Source organism: Python bivittatus, unplaced genomic scaffold (assembly GCF_059951505.1).
Source record: "Python bivittatus isolate LINGU-HERP-01145 unplaced genomic scaffold, Pbiv_v1 ctg000440_np1212, whole genome shotgun sequence".
In the NCBI taxonomy this organism is placed as follows: domain Eukaryota; kingdom Metazoa; phylum Chordata; class Lepidosauria; order Squamata; family Pythonidae; genus Python; species Python bivittatus.
This window is the reverse complement of record NW_028277063.1, coordinates 9,733,037-9,760,825: the sequence shown is the minus strand read 5'-3', so window position 1 is coordinate 9,760,825 and position 27,789 is coordinate 9,733,037. Positions and strand designations below refer to the sequence as shown.

General features: G+C 40.0%; 2 protein-coding genes across 3 annotated transcripts; one reads left to right on the top strand and one right to left on the bottom strand.

Moving 5' to 3' along the window:
* The first annotated feature begins 259 nt into the window (after positions 1-259).
* LIG1 (DNA ligase 1) lies at positions 260-24,160 on the top strand. Of its 2 annotated transcripts, XM_007437513.4 has the most exons (27): positions 260-938; positions 3,456-3,582; positions 4,475-4,561; positions 5,852-5,996; positions 6,276-6,387; positions 9,074-9,181; positions 9,763-9,918; positions 10,822-10,942; positions 12,730-12,828; positions 13,626-13,682; positions 13,776-13,948; positions 14,161-14,327; positions 14,757-14,833; positions 15,125-15,216; positions 16,196-16,295; positions 16,895-16,980; positions 17,382-17,497; positions 17,588-17,683; positions 17,868-17,978; positions 18,298-18,369; positions 18,547-18,691; positions 18,999-19,081; positions 19,528-19,680; positions 20,501-20,554; positions 21,054-21,197; positions 23,132-23,224; positions 23,867-24,160. In XM_007437513.4, the coding sequence occupies exons 2-27, from the start codon at positions 3,566-3,568 to the stop codon at positions 23,939-23,941; spliced, it is 2,739 nt and encodes a 912-aa protein (XP_007437575.2). In that variant the 5' UTR covers positions 260-938; positions 3,456-3,565; the 3' UTR covers positions 23,942-24,160. The 2 variants fall into 2 exon arrangements, with proteins under 2 accessions (XP_007437575.2, XP_087998927.1); XM_088142801.1 differs by lacking the exon at positions 260-938 and having other exon boundaries at positions 3,421-3,582.
* A 60-nt stretch (positions 24,161-24,220) lies between these two features.
* On the bottom strand, positions 24,221-27,430 carry ATF5 (activating transcription factor 5). Its single transcript, XM_007437512.3, has 3 exons — positions 27,274-27,430; positions 26,052-26,330; positions 24,221-25,338 (listed from the first exon to the last, which is right to left on the bottom strand). Exons 2-3 carry the CDS (start codon positions 26,227-26,229, stop codon positions 24,692-24,694), a joined length of 825 nt encoding a protein of 274 aa, XP_007437574.1. The 5' UTR covers positions 26,230-26,330; positions 27,274-27,430; the 3' UTR covers positions 24,221-24,691.
* Between the last annotated feature and the right edge of the window lie 359 nt (positions 27,431-27,789).

The window sequence follows — 27,789 nt, the reverse complement described above, 5'->3', positions numbered from 1 at the left end:
CCTACCTTGGGTCTGGTCAAACACCGAAGGGAAAGCAAAACAAAATTTCAGGAATCTGTAGCTCAGCCAAGGTGAGGTGGGTGATGGAAGGCAACCAGTCAGGACTAAAACAAAAAACAAACTTTATTAAAGGTTGTTGTTGTTCAGTTGTTAAGTTGTGTCCGACTCTTCGTGACCCCATGAACCATATTGTGCCAGGTCTTCCTGTCCTTCACTGCCTCCCTGAGTTTGCTCAGTTTCATGCTCATTGCTTCAGTGATGCTATTAAAGGTACCAAGGAAAATAAGTTTTTACACGCACACAACTCACAGCTTAAATACAAAAAAAAACTCCTAATGTGATTCTAAATAACCTAACCGTCAATCTTGATTGAGGCAACCCTCTCACCAAAATCACCCCAAACCGTTCCCGCCAAAAACCGAACAAACCCTTCTCTTCTTTCATTGGCCCGCAGGGGGCAGGTGACTCCCTCTGGGCTCATCAGGCTGATTTAAAGGGCCAGTTGCTCCCCACTATAGCACTACAGAATTGAACGGTTGGGCTGAGAAAGGGCACAGTCACCCCATAGATTTCCAAGGTTGACAGCCGACCACTTCTATCACGCCTTCCAAGCCCAGTTCCTTCCCCTGCCTCCTCTCCCTCCCCCAACATCTCTTCGTTTTCAGGATGCAATCTCAGCAATTCTCCCAACTCCTTCAGATAACAGAAAAGAGCGAGACTTTCTCAACCTGGACTCCATTTCCCAGCAGGCTCGGTGGCTGACGAAAGAAAGTGAGGGACGTTATACGGAGTTGCTAAGGCGTCGAGGACCTGTGACGTCCGGGCCTGATCGCTCGATTTTTTTTTCCGTTGATAGGTGGCTTGTGTTTTCGCGCGAAAAAAAAAAAAAAGTGGGCGGGATGTTGTTAGGTGAGGGAGAGACATTGAGGCTGCAGCAGGTAATTCTTTTCCCCTTCCCCCGCTGCAGGGGCTGCTGAAGGAGCTTTCGCGCGACGGGGGGGACAATTTTGGCGGGAATAATTCGTGCGTCTGGGATAGAGCGAGATACGGAGGATTCCTCTCTAAAAGGCGCGGGGAAGGAAGTGGCGGGAACACCCCCGTATCAACTGTTCTAGTGGATCGCACTCCTCCCCGCCCGAACACCCACCTACCTCTATTTTCTCTCTATACAAGCGAGACTCTCGAATATTGTTATATTGGCTCTTCCCCCCATTTAGTGGCTGGTGGGCGGGAGGCAAAGAGAAAGGGCTTTTCCTTCCGGCTTCTCCATTTCAATTGCTCGCTACCTTTTAATGCCCTGTGACGTGTGTTTTGTAACTCATTTATTTGCCGCTATGGTCATGCCTTGCCCTGCACCAAAGAGTGTAAAATTTGGCACTGGCAAGGAAACTGAAAGAGGGGAAGGGAAGCTAAATAAGAGAAAGAGCTATCCATTCCTTTTAAGAAGAGAAGTTAGTCCCGAGGGATCCTTTTTATAATGTTATTCTGCTTGCATGCTATTGTGTAAGTTGCCTTGGTAAATTTTATGGGAAGGACATGGGGTGTGATTTTTTTTTAAATAAAGAAAAATAGATATAAAATAGCCTGTTGCCTTATAAGAAATGTATATTATGAAGAGGATTTAAAAGAGAAGCAGCATTGCAAAACATTGAAAGGGCATTTTCAGACTTGTTATTATAAGTTCTTTGTTGTATGATCTGTGGGATTTTCTTTCTTCCCCTACTCTTGCGTATGTAGTTCCAAATCTGTGTTAAATGAATGAGGAAGTGTAGTGGCCCTTTTTGCAAGCAACTGTCATTGCAGTTCTACACTGATTAGAAAGAATGTTCTTGTGTTAAGTGAGAGAGAAATGGAATAATTAAAAAAAAACTATGAATGTGTATTTATGGCATATATAATCCTAAATAATTGTAATTATAGAGGACCCCAAAAGAGCTTTTGCTTGTAGGGGTTATATTTATTGATATTTACCATATTAAACATTAAAATTGATGCATTCGTTGCCACTATCACATCTCACAATTGTTTAACAGGATTTAATATTGTATTATTTTCCAACATAGGGTGGCAAATAATTTTGATTTTTCAGACCACTGAGAGGATCTTTGAGGATCCCAAGGAGTCCTAGGACTACACTTTAAAAAACACTGTCTTAGAATATAACTGGCTAATGCTCCAGATGAAATGACCCCTCCCTCTCCCTATTTAATCATTCTACTAGAGCAGCATGATGACATCTTACAGGAAGCATAGGAGCAATCCAGAACATATGGAGGGAACCAGGTTGCCTGGTTCTGGCATACCTACATCCTGAATCTTATTTTTTTGTTTCAGTGCAATAATGTAGAAAACTAAGTAAGCAGTGGACATACATGTCAAGTTGTAATGACTATGATTTTAAATTAAATTAAAATTTATGATTTTAAAAAGAGTTGAGCACTTCTCTGCTCTACAACTCAAGAAATCCTGCAAAAGATGCTACTTTAGCATCTTCACTGCACTTTTGTCTCACAAATTTTTTCTGCTTTAAAAACCGCTCCCTGGGAAGTTACTCATTCTCATTGCCTAGTGCTGTAATATCCATATCAACAGCTGTCAGATGTTTATCAGTTTCATGGACAAGGTCTGCAGTGGTTCACATTTGACCTGTCCAGTGAGAAATAGTACTCTAAAGATTTTGCAGGCAGCTTTCACAATACAAAAATAAATACAACTATAGATATATAATTTGTGCTAGCAGTCATTAAATACTTATTTGTGTAATAACAGGACTAAAAATTAAGAGAAATTAAAGAAGCTGAGAAAAGGTGCCCGAGAAACAAGATTGATAGCGTTCTTCAGAATCTGAAAGGATGTCACATAGAAGTTCAAGACCTGTTCTCTCTCATTCCAGAGTGCAAGACATAGAACAATGAATTCAAATTAGAGAAAAGCAAATTCCAGTCAAGTGTTAGAACCAATTATATAGAGAAGTAGCAGGTTCTCCTTCATTATATGCATTCAACCAAAAGCTGAATAGCTATCTTTACAAGTATTCTTTAATTTGGACTCCTGCATTGAGCAGGGTTGGACTTGATGGCCCAAATAGCTTTAAAATCAACCTAGACAAGGTCCTGCCATGCTTCTAGAAGTGGAACCTAAGAACAGCCCTCCGTCTCAGTCCAGTATTTTGTTTCTCACATTAGTCAACTAGGTGCTTCTGAGATGTTCAGAAACAGGAGAGAGAGATATAACTCTGTCACATTGTTTTTGTCTTGAAACTGGTATATGGAGGCATATTACCCCCAAGCCAAAAGAAACATCAAGTGTTCCAAAGCCTTGATAGACACACCCTTCATGTATGTATTCAATCCTCTTAAAGTCATCTAAGTTTGTGGTCATCACATCTTGATGTAATTCCAAAGGTCAAGCTTTTGCACAGCTCAAATTGAGTTTGTCTCCTTTTTTTCTATCAGCTATATCCTGTAAGAAAATAAGATATAGTACATATGATGTTCCATGAACCCATTTGTGCTCACTTTATTTTGTGGAACTAGTGAGCTAAGTGAAGATCCAGATCTCTACAATGCAGAGCAACATAAGGTATGCGCCAGCATGACATTTATAAGCAAATAATATAAGCGTGTACTCTAAGGTTGAAATATTATTTCATTTCTGATGCTTAGGACAGACATTTGAAACTGCAAGAGGAAGTATTTGACTATGAAATAATTTTTCTGGACTGAACAGTATTAGCATTTTAAGAACAAATGCTAACATTTTCTTGAAGTATGTTAAAAGGAACATGCCATCAGAAGTTACAATATTTAACAAATACAGTGCTACTATAAGATAATTTTATGCTTCCAAGCAACACTGTGTGTGTGTGTGTGTGTGTTTGCTGATTGATTGATTGATTGAATTTATGTGGCCACCAAACTCAAACAATGCCACTCGATGGCTTACAAGAACCAACCTAAATAAAAATAGCAAGCAATATTATTTATCAGTTCTCAGGCATAGGAAGGTATATCGTCTTTTTTAAAAAAATAATAAAGATGGAGTATAGTTTTTTGTTTTGAAGACCGCAACTTCTTTTGGGTGAAATTAGTTGAGCTGCATGCTCGCCATGAGCAGGAACAGAGCCAAAGTAAACAAATGGGCAAGGCAACCCTTTTTTCTTTTTCTGGCACTGCCTCCTTAATTAGTGGATTGGCAGAGAGAGACATATTACTGTTTCCAAAGAGTTTTTTAAATCAAGAAGGGATATTATTATTATTATTATATATTTATCCTGCCTTTTTAGTTAGGTGCTGTTTTTCCTATCTTAATCTATCTATGTACTTGAGTAATTAGGAAAGCTTCTGGCTTTTTGAATTGGAAACCTGCCAGAAACTATGATATCATTCTCCCTCATGTAAAAATTATTATGAACTCTGCAGCTCTGAGTAATGGAGGAGAATATGTATAACCATGTTTGTTTATGTCTGAGCAGATCATTCTTCCAGCCTCTGGCACGAATAAAGCCTGAAAAAGAAAAAGCAGAAGACAACCACTTGGAAGATGTGCTCACTTCACAAAAGTGAGTTACTCTGAGATAGGCACTCACACATAAAGCTGCAAACGCTATTCATTGTCTTAGGCAGTTTTAAGATGCTTCTTGTGCCAGATGTTCAAAGAATACCGGTTTTATATACACATCAGTCTTTGAGAAAATACACAATCCTTCCTGTTGAAGTCAGAATACATCAGAATTGTTCACACTCTATCCCTCTATCCCTCCTTCTTACTTCATTTGAGCACTTTAGACAAGGTATAAATTATGTGTATTACTTGTTCAGCTTTTTTAAAGTTGATGTGTAAGAGCATGCAGAATTACGAAGCTGAAGAACAGCATCATATTTTTTCTGAATTTGATAAATATAGTAATTCTAAGGCCGTAGGAAATATTAAAGTATGAAGATCAAAGAAGGGAGCTTAGTCCAAGAATGAAAGAGAGCATGTGAAAGGACATTTTTCTTTTTGTTTTATAATGTCAGGTTTAACTGTGGTTACTACATTGTAGGAATCATTGGTTAATAAAATGGTTTGGGTACAGGTGTAATCACATTTAAAGCAGACTTGTTGAAATAATTGTGATGTATTTTATTTAGTGTATCCCATCAATTTCAGTACAATCCAGACTTACCAGACAGTACAATGCACTTTAATTTTTCATTGATTATGTACAAGTGGTTCAACTATTGTTTCTGTCTGTTTTTCTTGTATTCCTGAAATGGCAATTTTCTAAGATCTATTTATTATAACTGTCTTTGTTCCTGACCCTATTGATGGTCTGTAGAGAATAGGATAGATTTCCATTCATTTGAGCCCAAAGAATTGTATTATGGATGAGGGGACTCCCTTGTAAATGGAGAGGAGAGTCAGTAATATGACAGTTTTAGACTTTGAACTAGAACTGGGAAGATAAAATATTCAAATTCTTATTTAGCCATGACAATTTTTGGCTCATCTGAGGCCAGCCATTATCTCTCTGCCAAACTATATCACAGGGTCAGAATAAAATTATTATAAGAGAGCTAAGTTCACTAATTTGAGCTTTATGGAAGAAAGATATGCATACATGTTCGATCTATCTATCTATCTATCTATCTATCTATCTATCTATCTATCTATCTATCTATCTATCTATCTATCTAAAATTTGTATGCCACCCAACTCTCAACAACTCTGGGTGACTCAGGTTTCCAGTTTTTTTTAAAATAAAATCTATATTCTTCTATAACTGAATTTTAACCAATATATACAATAAATAATAAACAGGTTGTTTAGGAAGCTAGCGACTATTGCTAAATGCTTTGTTTCTTCTCAGGAAATTAGTAAATGGTTCAGAAGTCTATGAAGACTTCCCAGTGAATTCTGCATCTAAAAAAGCTGCCAAGGTACTTAATAGTGATGATGAAGAGGATTCTGTGGAATTAGATGGAAAGGATACACAAGCAGATGACAGCAAGTTGGTAGGTCTGTTCCTATAACATCCTAATCTTTGACTGATTAATTATACAGAAATCTTCGAAAATTATGATGCAGATTTTCTGCTTTCATCTCTGCTTTTCTCATTTAATTTCAATTCCAGCACATCATTCAAGTTAGGGTACCCTTATTAGACTAGCATAAAAGTTATAATAAACATTGGTCTGTCCCTCTTTTATTGTAATGTTCAGTCCAAGATGCATGGTTTTCTGTGATTTTTCTTTCTATCTATACCTTGTCACTTAGTAGTTCTCCCTTTTTAGGAACCTGACTGTGTTCCTGAGCAAAAGATCTCTGAGGAGAGCATCTCTCCAAGTACCAGCCCAACTACCTCCAGTTCACCCACATCTTCTGGTATTCCAAGGCGCAAAACTGGTAAATTTCCACTGTTTTGATCATCCCTACTCAGAAAAATCTGTATACAGAAGAAAAACATGGCTTCCTTCTATACAACTTTGATATCTTTGTTCTATAGGTACTTTAATTCTAACAATGTTATTTAAAAGAGTATGATGCAATCCTAATAGAATTAGGGTGTCTTGAACTTAGACAGTAGTTCTGGTTTTGGACAGCCTTCCTCAACTTTCCATGTTATTGGGGAACTCAGCTGAAGTCCATCCATCTGAGGGCAACTAGGTTGCAGAAAGCTGGTTGAGAATGAAGCCTTAATGACTGACATCATCAAATCAATCTAGCTTGATTTGATTTCGAAAAACTGTTGATTTTAATGCCTATCATTTATTATAGGCCCCTCATTCCATCATGCCTGGTGTATTAGAAATGTCAAGAAACAATGGTACCCAGCCTCACCAGCTGCATTGTGATAGTTCTGGCATAAGAAAGCAGACTGAAATCACAGCTCCTTGAAAATATTCTAACACATTACCAATGATACTATTTTACTATGTAGAGTCAAACAAAAGGTTTGGTTGCCTTTGAAAATATAATTTACAGTCTCTCAAAGAATCATAATTGTATTGATTCATGGAAACTGTCCAAATCCCAGTCTTCAATCAGCAATTAATCTATTAAGTGTAATGGAAAAATGTTATTTGTATTTTTAGAAATGTGGGAAGTTGTCATTTTCTTTGTCATTTGAATGCTTATTGTACCCTGACATTGATAAAACCTACCATTAAGTAATACCTGCTAGCACTCCTTTTGTAGCCCCTAGAAACCACTTGCAGAGACATCAGGCACCATTTCATTCCTTAAGAACCCTGAACAACCTTCGAATAAATTGGAATACTGGCCTTGCCCACTTTTGAAGTTAAGCCCTTAGCATGTTACACAAAGCCCAGTCCAGCTTTAAGGCCTACTTCCCTGCTTCTTCCCCACCCTCTGTTTTTGCTACTTAGAAACTTATCCACTGAGTTCTAGAAAGCAGATAAGTACAGTGGGGCAAAAAAGTATTTAGTCAGCTACCAGTTGTGCAAGTTCTCCCACTTAAAAAGATGAGAGAGGCCTGTAATTTTCATCATAGGTATACCTCAACTATGAGAGACAAAGTGGGGGAAAAAATCCAGAAAATCACATTGTCTGATTTTTAAAGAATTTATTTGCAAATCATGGTGGAAAATAAGTATTTGGTCAATAACAAAAGTTCATCTCAATACTTTGTTATATATCCTTTGTTGGCAATGACAGAGGTCAAACATTTTCTGTAAGTCTTCACAAGGTTTTCACATACTGTTGCTGGTATTTTGGCCCATTCCTCCATGCAGATCTCCTCTAGAGCAGTGATGTTTTGGGGCTGTCACTGGGCAACATGGACTTTCAACTCCCTCCAAAGGTTTCCCATGGGGTTGAGATCTGGAGACTTGCTAGGCCACTCCAGGACCTTGAAATGCTTCTTAGGAAGCCACTCCTTCGTTGCCCGGGCGGTGTGTTTGGGATCATTGTCATGCTGAAAGACCCAGCCACATTTCATCTTCAATGCCCTTGCTGATGGAAGGAGGTGTTCACTCAAAATCTCACGATACATGGCCCCATTCATTCATTCTTTCCTTTACACGGATCAGTCGTCCTGGTCCCTTGGCAGAAAAACAGCCCCAAAGCATGATGTTTCCATCCCCATGCTTCACAGTAGGTATGGTGTTCTTTGGATGCAACTCAGCATTCTCTCTCCTCCAAACACGACAAGTTGAGTTGAGACCAAAACGTTCTACTTTGGATTCATCTGACCATATGACATTCTCCCAATCCTCTTCTGGATCATCCAAATGCTCTCTAGCAAACTTCAGACGGGCCCGGACATGTACTGGCTTAAGCAGGGGGACACGTCTGGCACTGCAGGATTTGAGTCCCTGGCGGCATAGTGTGTTACTGATGGTAGCCTTTGTTACTTTGGTCCCAGCTCTCCGCAGGTCATTCACTAGGTCCCCCCATGTGGTTCTGGGATTTTTGCTCACCATTCTTGTGATCATTTTGACCCCACAGGGTGAGATCTTGCGTGGAGCCCCAGATCGAGGGAGATTATCAGTGGTCTTATATGTCTTCCATTTTCTAATTATTGCTCCCACAGTTGATTTCTTCACACCAAGCTGCTTGCCTATTGCAGATTCAGTCTTCCCAGCCTGGTGCAGGTCTACAATTTTGTTTCTGGTGTCCTTCGACAGCTCTCTGGTCTTGGCCATAGTAGAGTTTGGAGTGTGACTGTTTGAGGTTGTGGACAGGTGTCTTTTATACTGATAACAAGGTCAAACAGGTGCCATTACTACAGGTAACGAGTGGAGGACAGAGGAGCCTCTTAAAGAAGTAGTTACAGGTCTGTGAGAGCCAGACAACTTGCTTGTTTGTAGGTGACCAAATACTTATTTTCCACCATGATTTGCAAATAAATTCTTTAAAAATCAGACAATGTGATTTTCTGGATTTTTTTTCTCATTTTGTCTCTCATAGTTGAGGTATACCTATGATGAAAATTACAGGCTTCTCTCATCTTTTTAAGTGGGAGAACTTGCACAATTCGTGGCTGACTAAATACTTTTTTGCCCCACTGTAAGTGAGAGGGAAGAGTAGTGGCAGTTTAGCTGCAAATGCAATTTACTTCTGCCTTTAGCCCGCAAGCAGCTCCCTAAACGTAAACCAGAGGAAGATGTCAACAGCCATAATAATTCCCATGAAAGTCGCAGTACCAAAAGATGGAAGGAAGATCACAGTAGAGATGGTGAGTGCCTTAGTGCCTGATTATTATAACAGCTATAAGACACAGTGGCATGGAAGAGAGTGGTGAATATGAAAGAATCAGAGGGGGACTGGGATGACCATGCTGTTGAATCTTCTTGAGTGAATGTGTGGTTGGCTATCAGACAAGACAGTAGGAAAGCTAATCTGGTGTCTTTGAAATCCTGGATGTGACTTGTGGTTATTCTGAGCAGTAAAGCTTCTTTGAATTACTTCTATGATAATATATTTTATCCAGTTAGAGTTTAAGCTTATGTCTCACTCAGTCATTAAAGCCACTGTGCCTTTTCACATTCTAAGTTAGGTCCACAGTTTCAGTTTGCAATCATTTTTGACAAGAGATAGGTGGTGTAGAACCCTGCCTTTAGATCTGTAAGCTTTTCAGGTTCAAAATATTGTTCTCTAAATTTTTGTTTCATAGAAGCCTGCAGCTATCTTGGGTTTTGCATAGAGGTATCAGAAAGCATGTCAAAGCAAGCTTGAGTTGAAATGGGTTAGAGTTGAAAACCCTAGATGAATTCCGTACAAATAATATTAAAGATTTGGTTTCTGCTTCTTATGCAGATTCTAAAGATGAAAACGGTGAGAAATCCATGGAAGTGGAAGAAGTGAAAAGTGAAAATGCAAAATTGGTGGAGCATAAAACAGACAGAAATGTAAAGGAAGAAGAAACCTCAGATTCCCCTAAGTCATCTAGCAAGCCCATTTCTAGTTTTTTTGGTGAGTGTGATTGAAATGTACCACCTTTTCTACATAGGATTAAGACCAGAAACTCCAGAAATGTCTCCAAATCTTTTTTTATTTAGGGGTGCAGAAGGAGAAGATACTATTTATAAGAAAAGAAGTTGAATATAATTAACATGGCATATTAACAGAAAAAGTAATTTCATATATTTTCACTAGGGGTCTGAACTAGTTGTGACTGATGAGGAAAGAGATATTGTAATTGAGCTGAATATCAGCACTGTATGCAGTTACTGTGGGGAAAAAAAATCCCTGTTGGTGATAATTAAGCAAAGAAATTGCAAATAAAATGCCAGTATCATAATGATTTTCAAACAAATTATGGTGTGACTGCACTTAGAACTGTACAATCCTAGTCACATCTTAGAAATTATATTGAAGAGCTGAAAAAGGGTGTTTTAATGTACTTTAATCAGAATCCATATAGAAAATTTGAAAATGTATGTTCAGGGTTAATAAATGCTTTGTGGAAATCAGGATGATTTCTAAAATAATACCCTACAACATACAGTAAAGATAAAATATGCCAGAAAGTCAGCAATCCATATGAGTGAGATTATCCTAATAATAATCTGATATTAGGTGAGTGTGATTGAAATGTACCACCATTTCTACATAGGATTAAGACCAGTGAAATAGCCAACATTATCAGTTATTTGGGATGATTTTTTTTTAAATAACTCCAGAAACCTGTCTCCAAATCTTTTTTTATTTAGGGGTGCAAAAGGAGAAGATACTATTTATAAGAAAAGAAAATTTCTTTGATAATTTAAGGGCAGCTACTTTTTTGGCCCTTAACAGTTTCTTTTTAGTGTCTTTGATTTTATCCCCGAACCCCTTAATCTGAGGTGTATTTGTGTCCCTCTTTTCACTTAACAGCTCCCAAGAAAAGTTCTGTGAAGACAGAAAAAAAGCAAGCACCTATAGTATCAGAAAACATGCCAGTACCAAAGGACCTTAATAAAGTTAGTAATCATGAGTCCAACAGCATGGCTGACAAGTAAGTGATTGGTGTGCTTTTGAAGGGGGGGACCTATCTCATATTGATCTTAGCACTACATCGAGATTCCAGAGGATAAGGTGACATAGTAAGTAGATGATGCACAGTACCTCATGCCCCTCTGTTCAGAAAGGATTTAACAATTTTTGCCAAATCAGAAAGTTATTGCAAGGAAAACCAAAACCAGTTGCAAAGAGAGGACAAAGTATAAAATATTTATCTATAAATGAGTACTATGAAAATGATAAATACATATTTATTATTTATAAATATAATCACTGTAGATTGTCTAAAGACCCCCCCCACCAACTGTGTATTAATGTATTTTTACTGCTTGGGGCTGGTAGCTCTAAACATATTGGTAGCTCTAAATATACACATACAATGATCAGAAAGTATGAAAATAAAATTGTGTTTTTGTTTCAAGCAATTAAGACAGAATGTGTAGATTTGTATCTAAATAAACCTACTCATTCTCATATAACCTGATTATTTGTGCATTGTTTAGATTCCCAACAATGCTCTAGGCTTCACTGCATTCTGTATTCCAGCTAAAGGTAGAACATAGAGTCATACTGCATTTACCTGAAAGGATGACAAGGTTTATTGTCCAGATAATTACCTGTGAATGGGGGATGTGGTAATTACCTTACATTTCTTGAGAATACAGTAACGGATGAAGATGCTCTTGAATGTTGAGAGGTGCAAAGTGACAGAAACAGGCAGGAAAGGAAGAGAAGTTTTTAACTCTCCAAAGCAGATAGCCTTGCCCTCAGTTGACATCCTCCATGGGTAGAGTGGAACTCTATAGTGGAGAAACATCTTTATCTAAGCAGTCAGATAAAGAGACTTTCTATTGCAGACACTCAATTTCTCATGTAGAAGAAGACAGAAGGAAAATGAGGCCAGCACGCTGACTGAGCAGGACTAGAATTCTTAAGTATGCTTCCTTCAGAATAGGAGCTACTATATTCAGTATAACTCCCTACAGAATAGGGATGCTTAGATTTTCTTCTGCTTGCAGCCCAGCGTAAGATCCTTTTCCATTATGCAAAGAAAAAAAATTAAAATACAGCTCAGTACTCCAAAGATTCTAAGTTTTTCCCCAACTTACATTGAATGAACCAGGCTAAACAGTCTCTTCTCCAGTATGGCTTCAATGTTCACATACTTTCTTGGAAGCAAGAACTATTGAACTCAGTGGGCTTTTCTACATCATAAACTTAGATAGGCTTTTGCTGGCTGAATCAAGATTTCCCCAGTCTCTCTTTATATGTTTGAACGTATGTGTACTTGTTAGAAGGAAAAAATCCCCAATATTATTTTTACTGTGTTGTCTACAGCTCTTGATGACAAGCAGAGAGAATAGGTTGTGTACAGGACTTTTATGTGTTTTAAACATTTTTTTCTGCCAGAGGTAGGGGTGATTGTCTTAAATTTGTGATCATCTTCCTTTCAGGTAAATTCATATTTATATTGGGTAAAGCTAGCAAGTTTACTGATCTGATTTTATAAAATATATTTCATTTGAAAAATTTTGGCTCTTACTTAGATTAGCCTTAATACCAATTTGTAAAAAGTCACAGTGATTCTCCAGGCCTTAAGAAAATATGAACATTTATTCAGAAGTTATTTCTTTTACACAACACCCTTTGCCTTTGTCTGATTTGCTGCAAAAGACTTGGGTACTTATGTATAATTAGGTGATAGATCTAAAAAAAGGTGAACTAGTCATTTTGTGTAAGCTAACTACATACTAACTATATATATTTTCCCTGCTTTTACAGTTTTCTCAAGCCATCTCTTACACCTGAACCTCCAGAGTACAACCCTACGAAGAGCAGCTATCATCCTGTTCATGATGCTTGCTGGGGCCCTGGCCAAAAGTGAGTGCCACTGAAGTTAGATTTTATGCTGCAAAACATTGCTTCTTCTAAGAGTTCATCTCTTATTATTCAAGCATCAAAGGACATAGATGCATTTCCTTTCTGTTTTCATGTCAGTCTCATTTTAAGCTTGACCATAGAATCATAATGTTGAAAATTACTATATTAACCATCTCATGCCCTAAACCAAGAATTAGTATTTAAGACCTGTGCTACTTCCAGCATCTGAACAGTGTGTCTTGTCTTCCAGTCTTAGTTATCATCCCATGCTTCTTTATTATAAACTGACTTTTGTTTAGAGTCAAACTATGTATCATAGAGCTACTATTTTTTTCTAAAAATCTAGAGTTTGTTACCTTGATCTGCACCATTAGTTAATGATGCTGTGAGTAGCTAAGTTCATATGTGCATAACACACAATAAAGTTTAGCTTAAGCAAGTTATATAAACCCAAGCATTGTGGCTTGTAAATCATTGTTTATGGCTTAGTATAGTATGTGTGAGCCCAGCCAATTGTGTCTTATTCAACAGTCACAGTATTAAAAAAAACATAGCTTAACACAATATGCAAGCCCAATTATAAAGAAAATAGATGGGCTTTACTATTGATTTTTGAGAGAGAGAGGAAGGCCTTTTGGAGATTTTGACACTCTTTTTCATTGATTAATGTCCTTTAGCAATTTCAGGCAATATAAGATATGCAAGGAGAAGACAGTTCACTCAGTTCTGCTACTTCTGGATGGTGCACTTTGTTTTCATAGTTCTAAATGTTGCTGATATTCTAATTCTTTTGACAGGGTACCATACATGGCTGTGGCTCGTTCTTTTGAGTATATTGAGGAGGAATCTGCCCGGTAAGATGACTTGCTACAAACCACAGAATAAATAAGGATAGCTGTAGCATTCTACCTTATCTCTAAAATCATACAGCATCTCTCTGTTTCTAGGTTGAAAATTATAGAGACCCTGAGCAATCTCTTTCGTTCTGTGATTGTCCTGTCTCCACAAGACCTGCTCCCCTGTGTCTACCTCTGTCTCAATCGGTTAGGCCCAGCGTATGAAGGCCTAGAATTAGGCATTGGCAAAACCATCCTCATGAAAGCGCTGGCCCAAGCCACAGGTGAGTCTGCCCAATTGTAGTCTTCCTAGGAAAAGTAATATTAGGTAATAGCTGCCAATAAAACAACCATTAGTATGCTCTCATAATAATTATGAACATTTTGGTTCTTATCTGAAAAGATGAAAGTGCTCAGAATTAATAACAAATTAGTGACTCAGAGAAGCCTTTTTTTTTTTTTTAATCATGACCACATGGTCTTGTCTTCTCTCTAGGTCGGCAACTGGACCAAATCAAGGCAGAGGCAGCAGAGAAGGGAGATCTAGGATTAGTTGCTGAAAACAGTCGCACAACACAAGGAACCGTGTTTGCCCCACCCAAGCTTGGTGCTGCTGCTGTCTTTGGCAAACTGCAGGCAATTGGGCACATGGCAGGAAGCTCTGTAAGTAATGTATGAAAGGATATTAACAGTCCTGGAACAGAGCCTGCAAAGTTGAGCTATTAGGTGGTATGTCAAGGGTGCAGTTGGTTAAATATAATGTATGATATTAATTTTAATGTTTATCTAGCACAAAATATTTGATGTTATCATTTCTGAAAGAATATAGTCTAACAGAATACTGGGCTGGGGGATCTGAAAGGATCATCCATAGAAATTTATTTTTGGCCCTTATGCCTATCTGTCAATACAGCAGGCAGGATTGTAAAACAATTTTTTGAAGAGTCCTGTCTTGGCATGTATGTATGGGAAGAACCTTTTTTTGTGAGCTTGCTATCATTACTGGAATGAGAAAGATTTTCTGAAAAGTTTAGTACTTCTCTCTTTCCCCCTGTGCATCTCAAAATTTGTTTCCATTTCTGTTCTCCTCAGTCTATGAACAAGAAAATTGACATTATCAAGTCTCTGTTCGTTGCATGTCGCCACTCAGAGGCTCGTTATGTTGCTCGGTGAGTGCAGTTATACTTTTAGTACAAATATTCTCCTTGTCCTCACTTCAGTATCTCCACATTGTATTCCTAAAATGGCAAGTTTTGATATTTAGTTTGCATATCTCCAATGATTTCCTAAACTCTATTACAATTGCTACTTCTTCTACTTCTTCTTTACTCATTGGTTAGTTGCAACTCTCAGCACTCTGTTTCTCAGTGTCCTCACTTCCAACAAACGCAAACCTGGTCCTCCTGCAGCCATCAACATAATCCCTTCAGTGTTATAATGAAGTTCTTTGTGCATTGCAGGTCATTAGAAGGAAAGTTACGGATTGGGCTAGCAGAGCAGTCTGTCCTCTCAGCTCTTGCCCAGGCAGCATCGCTCACTCCCCCAGGACAAAGTGAGTTCAGTTTGCAACTGGAAAATGGCACTAATGCTGGTTGGAGGGAAATTTAAGGAGTTCTGTCTTGTGCATAGGGATACCTGCATTGGCATTCTAGTGCAAAAAGACTGAATGTTGTATACAGAACTATCTAGGAAGTGGGTGTGATCCACAGGACAGGAAGTTATGTATTCTGCATTCAATCAGAAGTAATTAAAAGGCATAAGCTATTTTCATTATTCCTAAATAATTCAGAATTTGACGATTTGAGTCAGGAAACAAAAAAATAGAAAGATCCCCTTAACTAGACATTAAGAAACATAGTGGTACCTATGTTGCAACATGAGTTTAGAGGTATGTAGAGCATATTCAGTCTTCTTTTTTTTTTAATTTCAGATAGTGGCCTTATTTCTAAATGTCCATGGCGTTTAGCATACAGGTAGTCCTTGCTTACCAACCACTCATTCAGCGACAATTTAAATTTATGATGGTGCTGAAAATAGAAATGACCAGTCCTCAAAGTTGCAGCTATCAGAGCAACCCCATGGTCATGTGATCACAATTTGGGCACTTGGCAACTGGCGTGCATTTACATTGGTCACAGCATCCTGTGGTCACTTGATCGCCATTTGCGATCTTCACAGCCAGCTTGACAAGCAAAGTCAATGGGAAAGCCAGCAGGAAGTCACAAGTCACAGTTACAGGACGTACTTAATGTCCCGTGGTGATTCACTTGACTGCAACCAGAACTGACATAATAAGTTGGCATGGTCATGTGATGTTGCACTTAATAACCGTACCACTTAGCAACAGAGTTGCCAGTCCCTATTGCAGTTGGTAAGTGAGGACTACCAGTATTTCTTTGAAGTGATAGTTAATCCCAGTGAGATATTCTCTACTTTCACAGTAAACATACAAAATGTGCACATCCTAGCTAAAGGGATCCTAACCATTAATATGTAAGTTAGTCAGTATGTATGTATTTTTCCCCTTCTAGAATTTCCCCCAGATGTTTTGGATGCTGCAAAGGGCAAATCTGTAGAAACACGCAAAGCCTGGCTGGATGAGAGAGCCTTGATTGTTAAGCAGGCCTTCTGGTGAATATTGTTTGGGTTAATAAATTAGCCATAATCTTTTTCCATTGCCCCAGCTCTGGTAAGTTTTCATAAACTGCAATAGGTAAAGTCCCAGAGAGCCATAAATGCTACAAGTGTATCTGGCTTCAACCATGCCAGTCTCATTTTTTCACTGGTAAAGCAAGCTTTTCGTGGATGGTAAGAAAGGAAACCTGAACAACTATGCTTTCACTTTCTCCCACTTATTCAAACCTGCCCTTCCTAAGTTGTTTTCTGTCTAGTTCAGTCCATATATACTGATGTATAAATTCTCCTCTCTGTGTCTTTTTGTTTTGAGTGTACAGTAAGCAATGTGGAATGCTAGTCGGATTTTTTCCCCCCTGTAATGGCGTATGTTCTCCCACTGAGCTCTCCAGAATGTCTGGAAAAGGCAGAAAAGTGCCAGAAAAAAAGAGATGGAGCCTTAAAGGAATAGTATTAGCTTGAAACCCTTGTGAATTAAAAGCCTAGGACTGAGCAGTCAAAAACCATTATGTTAAGTTTGGATTGGAGGATCTATACTCTCTAGCTAGCCAAGGTCTAGCCACGGCTCTCTATCATTTTAATTTTTTTGTTTTCAGTGAACTGCCAAATTATGACATCATCATACCTGTCCTCTTGGAGCATGGTGTGGAGAGCTTGCCTCAGCACTGCAAGATCACTCCAGGTATTTTTAAAATATTTTAGTGGGAGAGGGGCCCTTGATAAACCAGGAATCTCTCCCTTAAACAGAACTAGCACTTTCTGTCCAAAATTATATATCCTTTGGAATTTGTAAATACAATGCTGTGCATTTGCTACAGCTTTTCAAAAACTATGCATTTTCATTTTAAAAAGAAAACAGGTTCGAATCTTTAAGGCTGTGTTTGCACTTTAAAGTACAGACATCACCAATAAAAGGATTTAATAAGAAGTGGGCATTCTACAACATGCCTTGTAATCACTTTCCTCTGATTAATCTTTGCATGTTTGCTACCCTTCTCTCACCGTCCTCTTGGATTTTACCATGCATTGAGTCAGATGTTAACAGTTACTGCAAGTCCCAGTTTTGTGTATTTTCTCCAACAGGGATTCCCCTGAAGCCCATGCTGGCTCATCCAACCAAAGGAATTGGGGAGGTATTAAAGCGCTTTGAAGAGGCAGCCTTCACTTGTGAATACAAATATGATGGGGAGCGGGCACAGGTAATGATGTTTAGTGTGAATCCAGAAGAGGAGCTCCTATTCTCCTCCTTTCTATTTGTAGTTTAAGGTCAACTCTTTCTTCTCATTCAGATCCACATTCTAGAGAATGGAGAAGTACATATTTATAGCCGAAACCAAGAGAACAACACAACAAAGTACCCTGATATTGTCACCCGTATTCCCAAGGTGCGATTGCTTTTGGAAATGTGCACAACAAGAAGAGAACAGCGTGGAGATGGTTTTGCTGGCACAAGAACAGTTCAATAGTCAGCGGGGCTCCTGGGGGAGGAATGCTCTGGAGAATAGTACTGAGGCTGAGAACTTACAGCATGTAGAAGCTCAACTGAATTGAACCTATATCCTCGTGCAGGTGAAAAACAGCACTGTGAAGTCATGCATCTTGGATGCAGAGGCAGTGGCCTGGGACCCTGTTTCAAAACAGATCCTGCCATTCCAAGTATTGACCACCCGCAAGCGCAAGGTAAAATATGGTTGGATAACTCTAGAGATGTGTTAATTATAATTACCTGTGCCTGCTGCAATCCTTTCTTTAGGGCACATGACAGCTGGAGTGAAATGGATTACTTTTTGGATGATGGGGAGAGGGAAGATACCATATGTTGGGAATTCTGGTTCCTGAAAATAAAATACCTCTCATAGGGAAGAAGTACTTCTCTTCTAGCAGCTATTAGCTGAGGGCATGTAAAAGCCATGAAAAGAAAAAGCAGAAATATTTCAAAGAATATTTTGCTGTGAAAATATCTAGCCTGCTTTTCCCTTACTGCGCCATTATTCTCCAGGATGTGGATGCTGCAGAAATCCGAGTGCAGGTTTGTGTGTATGCATTCGACATGCTCTACCTTAATGGAATGGTAAGTATAGCAGGTTTTTTCCCTCTAAAACTAAATGATTGATGTTTTATAGCAAACTTGCCTTTTATTCTATCTGCATCTTCAACTGTTTTTTGTAGCTACCTCTGTTCCTTCCTTACTCTTTTGAAGTCCATGCTTGGTGCCTCCTCTTTAAATCTGTGATTCTGTCTGTTTTAGTCTCTAGTCCAGAAACCTCTGTCTCAGCGCCGGACCTTACTGCATAATTCTTTCACTGAGGTTAAGGGCCAGTTCCTCTTTGCCACTTCCATGGATACTAGTAATACTGATGAGATAGCAGAATTCCTGGAACGCTCTATCAAAGGTATTGTGTAGCTGATAAATACATTTCTTCTCCCGTTTTTTTTTTTTTTTTTATAAAACTCAACCTTCTCTTGAGCCTCAAATGAAAGCCAGTATTGCAGAGTCTTAACATTTAGAAGAATGAAGTTCACCTTCTTACTTAGCCTTGTATCTCAGTGGATAGCCTAGGGTCACTCTTTCTTTTAGATTCACAGAGCAACTGTGAGAATAAAAAGTGAATCGCTCTTTATTTCACTCTAAGTTTTTAGAATAGTGAAGCAGGATAATAATGTGCTATAGGGGATAATAAAGTGGTTTGCCTTCCTCAGACTCATGTGAAGGGTTAATGGTGAAAACACTGGAAGTGGATGCTACATATGAAATTGCAAAGAGATCACACAATTGGCTGAAGGTAAGAACTGAATGCCTGCTCAGCTGTAAGTACCATGTGATAGAATTGCTTGAATTGTGCTGACCTGTGACAGGATTTGAGTTTGTGCCCCCTTCCCCAAATTGGCCATGCTCTTTTTCAAGGATGGGTGGTTTTTATTTGCCATCTTACTTGTTTCTCAGTTTGAATAAAATTGCCCAGAATGGGCAGGAATAAGGAATGCAAATAATAAAAGTTATAACTGAGGTTGAGGGCCAGTTCCTCTTTGCCATTTCCATGGATACTAGTAATACTGATGAGATAGCAGAATTCCTGGAATGCTCTATCAAAGGTATTGTGTAGCTGATAAATACGTCTTCCATACTTGGCATTTGCCTTTCAGTACCAGAAACATCTCTGTCTAGAAGTTGGTTCAGCCTGTCCAGCAGATGACTTACTCTGTTTAATAACTATGTTTCCCATACCAGCTTAAAAAAGATTATCTGGAAGGTGTTGGTGACACCCTTGATCTGGTGGTGATTGGTGCCTACCTGGGCAAGGGCAAGCGGGCAGGCACGTATGGAGGTTTCCTTCTAGCATGTTATGATGAGGAAAGTGAAGAGTTCCAGAGTATCTGCAAGGTAAGGAATCTTTAGACCAGTGTTTCTCAACTTCGACAACTTTAAGCTGTGTGGACTTCAACTCCCAGAATTCCGCAGCCAGCATGGTTGAGAAACACTGCTTAGACTAACTATCAGTTTTAGGACATTTTGATAGTTTACAGATTAGAAATGCTTGGTATTGAATAGCATCAAGTGCTCTGACCCTAACTGTGGTAGAAGGAAGGGGGTTCTGTGTGCATTTGAGTCAGTCTTGACTCCTGGCAACCACAAGGACAAGTCCTTGCAGTTTTCTTGGTAACATCCAGTGCTCCATCACCGGAGATTTTCAGAAAAAAAATTGTACAGCCATTTGTCCAGGGTGGTATGAAGTTTCCTACACTGGGCAGGGGGTTGGAATGGAAGGCTTCCAAACTCCCCTCCAAGCCTATGATTCTGTGTTTTGGAAAAGTGCTTTGCCCCTGCCTTCCTAGGGCTGAGAGAGAGTGACTCGCCCAAAATTACTCAGCTGGCTTTGTGGCTAATACAGGATTAGAATTCATGATGTCCCAGTTTCTAGACTAGTTCTTTAACCACTACACCAAAATGGCCTTGCCCATCCTAATTAGAATCTGTAAAATGAGATTGCTGTAATGAGACTTTGTCTTGCTGTAAATTTTACTGGGATAAAGAGAGGAGGAGAAACTATCAGTACGACAAAGGAAATATACAGTAAGTAATAACTGATGTATAAAATTGGTAGCTTTTATATTTTCCATGCCATGTTTCCTAGCCCTTCAAGACATTTGGCAGACATTTGATTATTAATATCTAATTGTCACCACCCTTTGCCTTTTCTCAGATTGGCACTGGATTCACAGATGAGGATTTGGAGAAACTTCATCTCTCACTCAAGGTAGGAACTTCTATTGGTTCATATGAATATGCTTTGCTGATATCCTCTACACCTTCATGTTTCAACATTTAAGTCATTAAGAAGTAATAAAGAGGAAAAAGCAGTCTCTTTGGATTTGGCTGGGCAGTTATTTTTTGATTTCTCCTCTGGTTCACATGCCTAAGGGAACAGACCCATCCATAGAGCTTAGAAGAGTATCACGCAATATTGCTAGTGAACTCAGTGCACTAACTCCTCTGAACATCTCTACTTGTAAATAGTTCTTGCTAGGGATCTGCAAAACCAAAAGCTCAGCTCTGAGTTTGAAATAGCCCATTTTGAGCTGGAAATGACCTGTCACAAAATCTGAAACGAGTTGTTCAGAGGATTTGGGCTGTATTTCAAATTCCAAATGCTTTCAAAGTTGTTAAAATAGTGCATTTTGTATGTGAAGTAGAATGTTTCTATTTTTTAAGAATATTGCATATTCTTAGTACTCACCCTAGTCTCTGTATTGCAGGACTGTGTGACTCCACAGCCACGACCATATTATCGTTGGGGTGGAACAGCTGAACCTGATCACTGGTTGGAAGCCCAGTATGTCTGGGAAGTGAAGTGTGCTGATTTATCCATTTCTCCCATCCACAGAGCAGCATCAGGTTTGGTGAGTGATGGGTGAGGCATTGGAAGTGGTCCATGTATGTATGGCAAAGGACTTCATGTAATTTGTGCTCATTTGAATTGTAAACTATTTATACATATAAGCCTAATTACAAATACAATATAAACTGTTAATTGGCTGTCACTACTCAGGAAATATTTTGAGGTCAGAGTTTTCTGGCAGTATTAGTTTAGCATTCTGTAGCAGTTTCAACAAATTTTAAGCATTTTCTTAGGAAAATGTGTAAAAGACAGACTTCATCTTCAGCTGTTGAAGTGACATTTTAAGATTACAAATGTCAGTTACTGCTTAATAGAATTTTATTTTTGTGCCATGCATATATTATTGTAGTATTATTCTTTTTGATTGTAATTACATAGGTCCTAGTCACTGGAAGAGTTTTAGTTCTGTATTTAAGGTACAAGTGTTTAAATTGTAATGCACATAATTTATTTAATTATAAGGAACAACTATGCAGTAATCTATACTGGAAGAAGTGCAGAAGAACTGTGTTGTAGGTGCTCTGGCTGTAATCTCAAAGTTTAGATTTTATTACTGGTTTGAATGTTTAAAATTAACCACCATTGCCTAGGTTCTTGATGTTCATCCTGAAATACTACATTTCCAATTGCTGTGCCAGCAACAAAATGACTGGGTAGAAAAAATATAAGGCAGTATTACTCATTATACATACAGGTAGTCCTTGGTTAACAGCAGCAACTGGGATCAGAATTTCCTTCTCCAAGTGGGCATAATGTGTGATATCACGTGACTGCATCACTTAGCGGTGGCACTTCTGGGACTTCCCACGTGCTGTCATCAAGTGAATCCCATGCCATCGTTAAGCAAGGATGTCATGCGGACGCCATTTGCAACCTCCTGCCAGCTTCCCTATCGACTTTGGTTGTAGGAAGCCAGCAAAGAAAGTCCCAAATGGTGACCATGTGACTGCAGGACATTGTGATGTCGTAATTGCAAGATCGTGTGACTGCAGAGATGCTGCAATGACCTGAACTTTGATGACCCCGTCATAAGTACCATTCATTCCGCGCCATCACAAGTTTGGTCGCTGAACGTAGTCATTAACCAAGGACCACCTGTAATGGGAAAATAAATTTAGAATTTGCTCTTAACCTAGTGTAACTTTTATTAATGTTAGAGGCATGTCCAAGGATTTGATAAGATGTACTGGATTCTAAGCCCTTCACACAACACATACACCCAGGGCCTTTCTAAAAGACTTCAGATCTCAGATGCTGTTTCAGAGAGCAGTGAAGAAGCATTCTGTAGTGTTGGTTTTCCTCCTCTGACAAATCATATAGTAGGGCTATGTGTACTTTGAAAATGATTTATGAGTGCTTCAGATCTCACGTAAGCACCCCACCTCTCTGCTACTACACATACCAAAGCATATAAATTTGTAGGCTATGTATTCTATTATAATATCACAGTCTGTGCCACAGGCTTATTAGCATGTTTTTGCAAAGTTGAAGCAATAAATATTAACTATTATAGCCAGTGCCTTAACGTAAACCTTTATATCTGAATATGGTTGCTTCAGTATATAAATTATCGATCACAATAATGGGTTCTAGACCTGCATAGTTGATAATTAGAAGCCAATTTTTCATACATGGAATTCTTCAGATGTTTCCCAGGTGCATGATGTATATAAAGTTTGGTATATGTATGTGAGAGAGAGAGAGAGAGAGAGAGAAACAAATACTGAATTTGCCCCCAGAAGTTATAGCCTTGTGGATGGAATAAATAGTAATTGGATTTTTTTTATATCTAAAGTAAACTTCATGTTTAGCAAAAGGGGTTACTGGGAAGGTAGGTAGCAATTAACCATTTCACTGCCCAAAAAACATTTTTCAGAGGCAGCTTTAAGAAAAGAGCTTTATGAAACTTCAAGGATAACTTGTTATTCCATGCAGGTGGATGAAGAAAAGGGCATCTCCTTACGCTTTCCCAGATTCCTGCGCATCCGAGATGACAAGAAACCAGAGGAGGCCACTAGCAGTGCTCAGGTAAAGATGGCAATACATCTATATATAAATTAAAGGGGAGATGAATCAAAGAAGAATTGTTTGCAGTTTATACAGAGTTGAATTTACCTTTTACTTCCTTATTACCTGTAATCTTGTGAAGACAGGCTAAACAATTTTATTGCAGCCTAGGGCAGCATTTTTAAATAAAATAGTTTTGCTCCAAGTGCTAAGAGAGGCAGATCTGGGCACAGCCAACATTTCCATCCTTTTGGGGTGAGCTTCAGACTACCCACTTTGCTCAATGCTCCAAATCAGGAGATTGGCCAGGTCTGGCATGGGATGGGGGGGTTCATGGTGAAATAGATGCCTTAAATACCCTAAAGTGACCCAGACCTGTGAAAGGGTCATTTCAGGCTACTCTAATAGCTACAAAGGAACACTGAATGTAGGGGGAAATTAGTTTATCTTGGCCAGATTTTGGGAATTGCAGATTGGTTTTGTATCTTTGAAAAGAAATACAAGTTAGTATATTAAAGAATCAGCCCTTCCCAAAGTTGTGGAAGAGTACTGAAACTCTGGGATTGTAAGGTTGGATAAGAAGCAGGTGAGCAGACGCAAGCTTCAGACAAGAGACTTTCCTACAATTTTTATGTACACACATCCATATTTCTCTTAATACAGGTGGCTGAACTTTATCGGAAGCAGCAGCAGATCCAAAATCAAGTATCACTGGAAAAAGATGACGACTTCTACTAATAATTCTGTTTATCTGACTGAAGTTTTTTGGCATGAAGTCACAGCATTCAACATAAACAACTGATTTTTATAAAGTTTGGGGTAAAGAATAAAATGCTAAAGTTGGTTCCAGCTTTTTGTTTCTGGTAGTAGCTGTATTTCCCAGCTGTCAACCATTTCTGTGATCAGGTATGCAGTTTAAGTTGGTAACAGTATATAAATAAACCTTGATATTTTGTAACTGCTGTTTGTGTGGTTCAAGACACTTTCCTTGGACTTATGCCAAGTTTGACTCACAGCAAGTGTTTAAAATAAGTGTTTATTAGTGCATAGTTAGGTACAGGTAGCTTAAGAAATTCTATGAAGTCTACGTACAAAAAAAGCTATTAGACAGTTTCAAGAGTGTTGTCTAGTTTGGGGTGCAGAGGGGAAAAAGGATACCACCCTAATACAGCCTTCCCTGATAATCCTGGTGATGGCCCAAACAAGCTAATCTTGGCTCTCTCCTACCTCAGCAGCACCAATTTCTTTCAGACAGAATTCACTTTCCCTCTTTCCTGCATAGTTCCTTAGTTCTACAACTCTGCATCTGTCTTGCATAACTCATTGACTAGGTCCTAACCTCCAAAGGGTAATGCAGGCTACTAATTGCCAACATTTCCCAAACTTAATTCCTACATGCTTGTTCTGTTCTTGTCTACATACACCGTTCCATAGCATCCCCATCATGAATTTTTTCTTTCATGAGGGTAGAGGGAGACCTCCCTGCCTCTAGGGGGTTGTACGCAAACGCTGACTGCGTGCCTTGTAAACTTCAATGAGCAGGTCTTTGACATACTGGATCTCTCTCTCAATAGATTCTGCTTTCTCTCGCAGCTCGCGATTGCGTGCCTCCAAGGCCTGGCACTCATCCCCTAATGCTTCATGTTCAGCGCGTTTACGCTGACGGTACCGCAGAGCTGCTGTCTTGTTCTGATCTCGCTTCTTCTGGCGTCGATCCCCTTTAGGCGTTAGCGCAAGCGGCTGCTGAACTGAGACACACATTTCATTGCCCTGCAGAGGGTGCTCAGCAGGTGTTTCTCCACCATAGAGCTCCAACAATTCTAAGCAGCTTGAATCCAAGGTTTGCAAAGGTGCAGGTGTACTGTGGTGATGGTCCAGGGAATGGAAGCCTTCACCAAAAGGAAAGTGAAAGCTCCCATCAGAGGGAGGGGTGCTGGGTGCTACCTGATCAGGTGAGAGAGATTCCTCCAAGAAGTAATCCTCCATCTGCTCCAACTCTTTTTTGAGCAGTGAGGCCATGGCCTCCAGGTCCGGAGCAGGAGGGGAGGGCAGTGAGAGTGGCGAGGACTCCCCTGACACACTCAGGAGCGTGGCCAGGTCTGTGCGTTCCGTCATCCAGTCTGAGAAGCCATCGCCTATGGAGTAGCAAAGCAAAATCAGACACATCACAACTCACAAGACAGATTAGAAAGCAAACTTGATTCTCATGTGTGTTTTCAGACATGCCAGAACAGAGCTTGTCAATTTCTTTTACACATGTGAAAAGCCAGATGAGGGTTCCAAACTTCTGTATTAGATAGTATGATTCCAAATCACTGTTATGTGTGAAATGTTTTAGAGAAATGTGTATCTGAACAAGATAGGAACAACCAAATTATAATATGAAGTAAACAAGCCATAGTGGTGGAGATGAGGAAAGAACCTAAGGGAAAGAATATTGAAAGACTATTAAAAGCCCTATCCTTTCCTTGCTTAGGCTACCAAATTTGGGCTGCAAAAATGTACATAGCCCCTAGAAGATGGCAGCAAAGAGATACAAGAAAATGCTAATTCTTTCCTGCCACCTAGTGGTCATCTGAATTCATACCCTTATCCTTGATTTCAGTTTGAAAAAGACATAGTAATTGACTATGCAAATTAGCCCTCAGATACCTAAATGGACTCATCTTTAAGTGGTTACTATCATCCCCTGGGCCTTTCAGTATAATGTTAGAGCTCCACTATATTAAAATAGCTTAGCAAAGTAATATTAATCTTAGGTCCTTAAAGGAAGGGTCTTCCTTGTCTCTTCTACATGGAGATTTTCTCAAATTCTAGGATTTATTCCACTCTCACTCAAATTAGTCACCTGTTAGCAGTGGGCGCTCCATGCTGAGGGCAAAGCCCTGATCCACAGGTCCAGGTAGCAGCTCACTGTGACCAGCATGGGGCAGCCGGTGCTTGAGCAGCTCCGGCCTGCAGGACATGGTGCTAGCTGGGATCATGGTCAGGTCCAGGTCCAGGGTCAGTGCTGCCAGCAGAGACATTGTATTGGTGATCGCTCAGGTTCGAGGCAGGATTTGTACGTAGCAGGCAAGGAGTGGCTCTGCTCCTGCAGGCGAGGGTGTTGGCGGCGGCAAAGGGGGACCTGGAAAGAAATAGAAATGCATGTTATTTTCTCAGTGAGACTGCTAGCCAAGAAACAGATTTATTCCATTTTAGACCAAGCCGGGATGTGTTTACCTGTAGCAAAAACCTTAGCACTTTGTTCTGTGGTACAGTCAGCTGGTGTGGTAAGATTTGCAGAACAGGCCTCTGTTGGCAGGCCAACAATGGATACATAACTAGGCTGGGAAGATACCCCATAGTAGGTCTCTAATCACAGCTAGGCCCAGCAGGAATGTTAGTCGGACTGACGGAGGTTAAGGGGCGTGTCTGACTCTCCTATTTTGAAGGGAAAGCATGCTAGAGGGAGGACGGGCTTTGCTGCCCTGCATCAGTACTACAAAAGCCATACTCCTGATATAGTGTAAATCCCTCTCTTGCTAATAAAGCCGGAACCTCCCCGATGGGTTGGACTTCGATTCCCACAATCCTCAGCCAGCATAAGTTTTGCGGAAGTTTAGTCCAAGACCTCCGAAGGATGGAGGGCGTGCTGGCAGGCGCAGACCGGCAGGCTTGCGGGAAGCCGGGGAAGAGGCAGCGGCAGAGAGAGGCGGCCGCGCAGAGGCTCCGCGCGCGCCCCGGCTTTTCCCAGCGGGGTTACGCGAGCCGCACCTGCTTCCTTCCCCAGAGAGCAGAATGCCTCACTCCCTGGTGGAAAGAGGGGCGGGCGGCCAGGCAGGTTTTTGCACGCTAGGAAACGGGTGGGTGGGGGGGAGGGATGGGGAGGAGAGGGAACTAGCACTGCTGCTCCGCACCTATCCAGAGATTTGGAAAACCTCAACACCCTGAACGCGTCGTCCCCACTCCGTTACTTTTCCTTCCGTATCGCCACCCCCTTCTGGCACTGCAAGGGACACCCCTTTTCCCGAGAGCCTGAGCCGAGAGGAGAGGGATGGGGAAGAGAAAGCAACCCGGAGTCCACTTACTCCATCTTGCTGGTTCTGTTGCAGCGTGCAACACACGCTTGTTTTGCTTCGGGATCCGCGCAGCCCTAGAAAGCCATGTCCTCGAGCTCGCGTGCCTCGCCGGCGCTCTAACCCAAATTCTGTGTTTGTGTCGAGAAGAGAATGAGTCACAGCGGGGTGGAGCCTCCGTATATATTCGTCCTGCCTCCAAGCCTCATAGCAGCGGCGTCGCGTATCCTTCCACCCGTACACTTTCCTGCCGGCATCCTCCGTCCGCTAATGCGCATGCCTCGGAGGGAGGGGGTGGAGGCTCGTTTAGTATCTTTTCAATCCCGTTAAGACGGTGATTGATTCTTAAAGATAACAGTGTCGTGAGTCGACCTGTGGCTGATACATTCAGAAGCATGAAGAGTTAGGCTGCAATTAATGGATAGATGGGTGCACTTTGCACATGCTTAAAGATAACCTTCTATCTTTGATACAAATTGATTTCCAAACTATTGGCTTATAGAGCGCTTAGTATGGCTAGAAAGCATG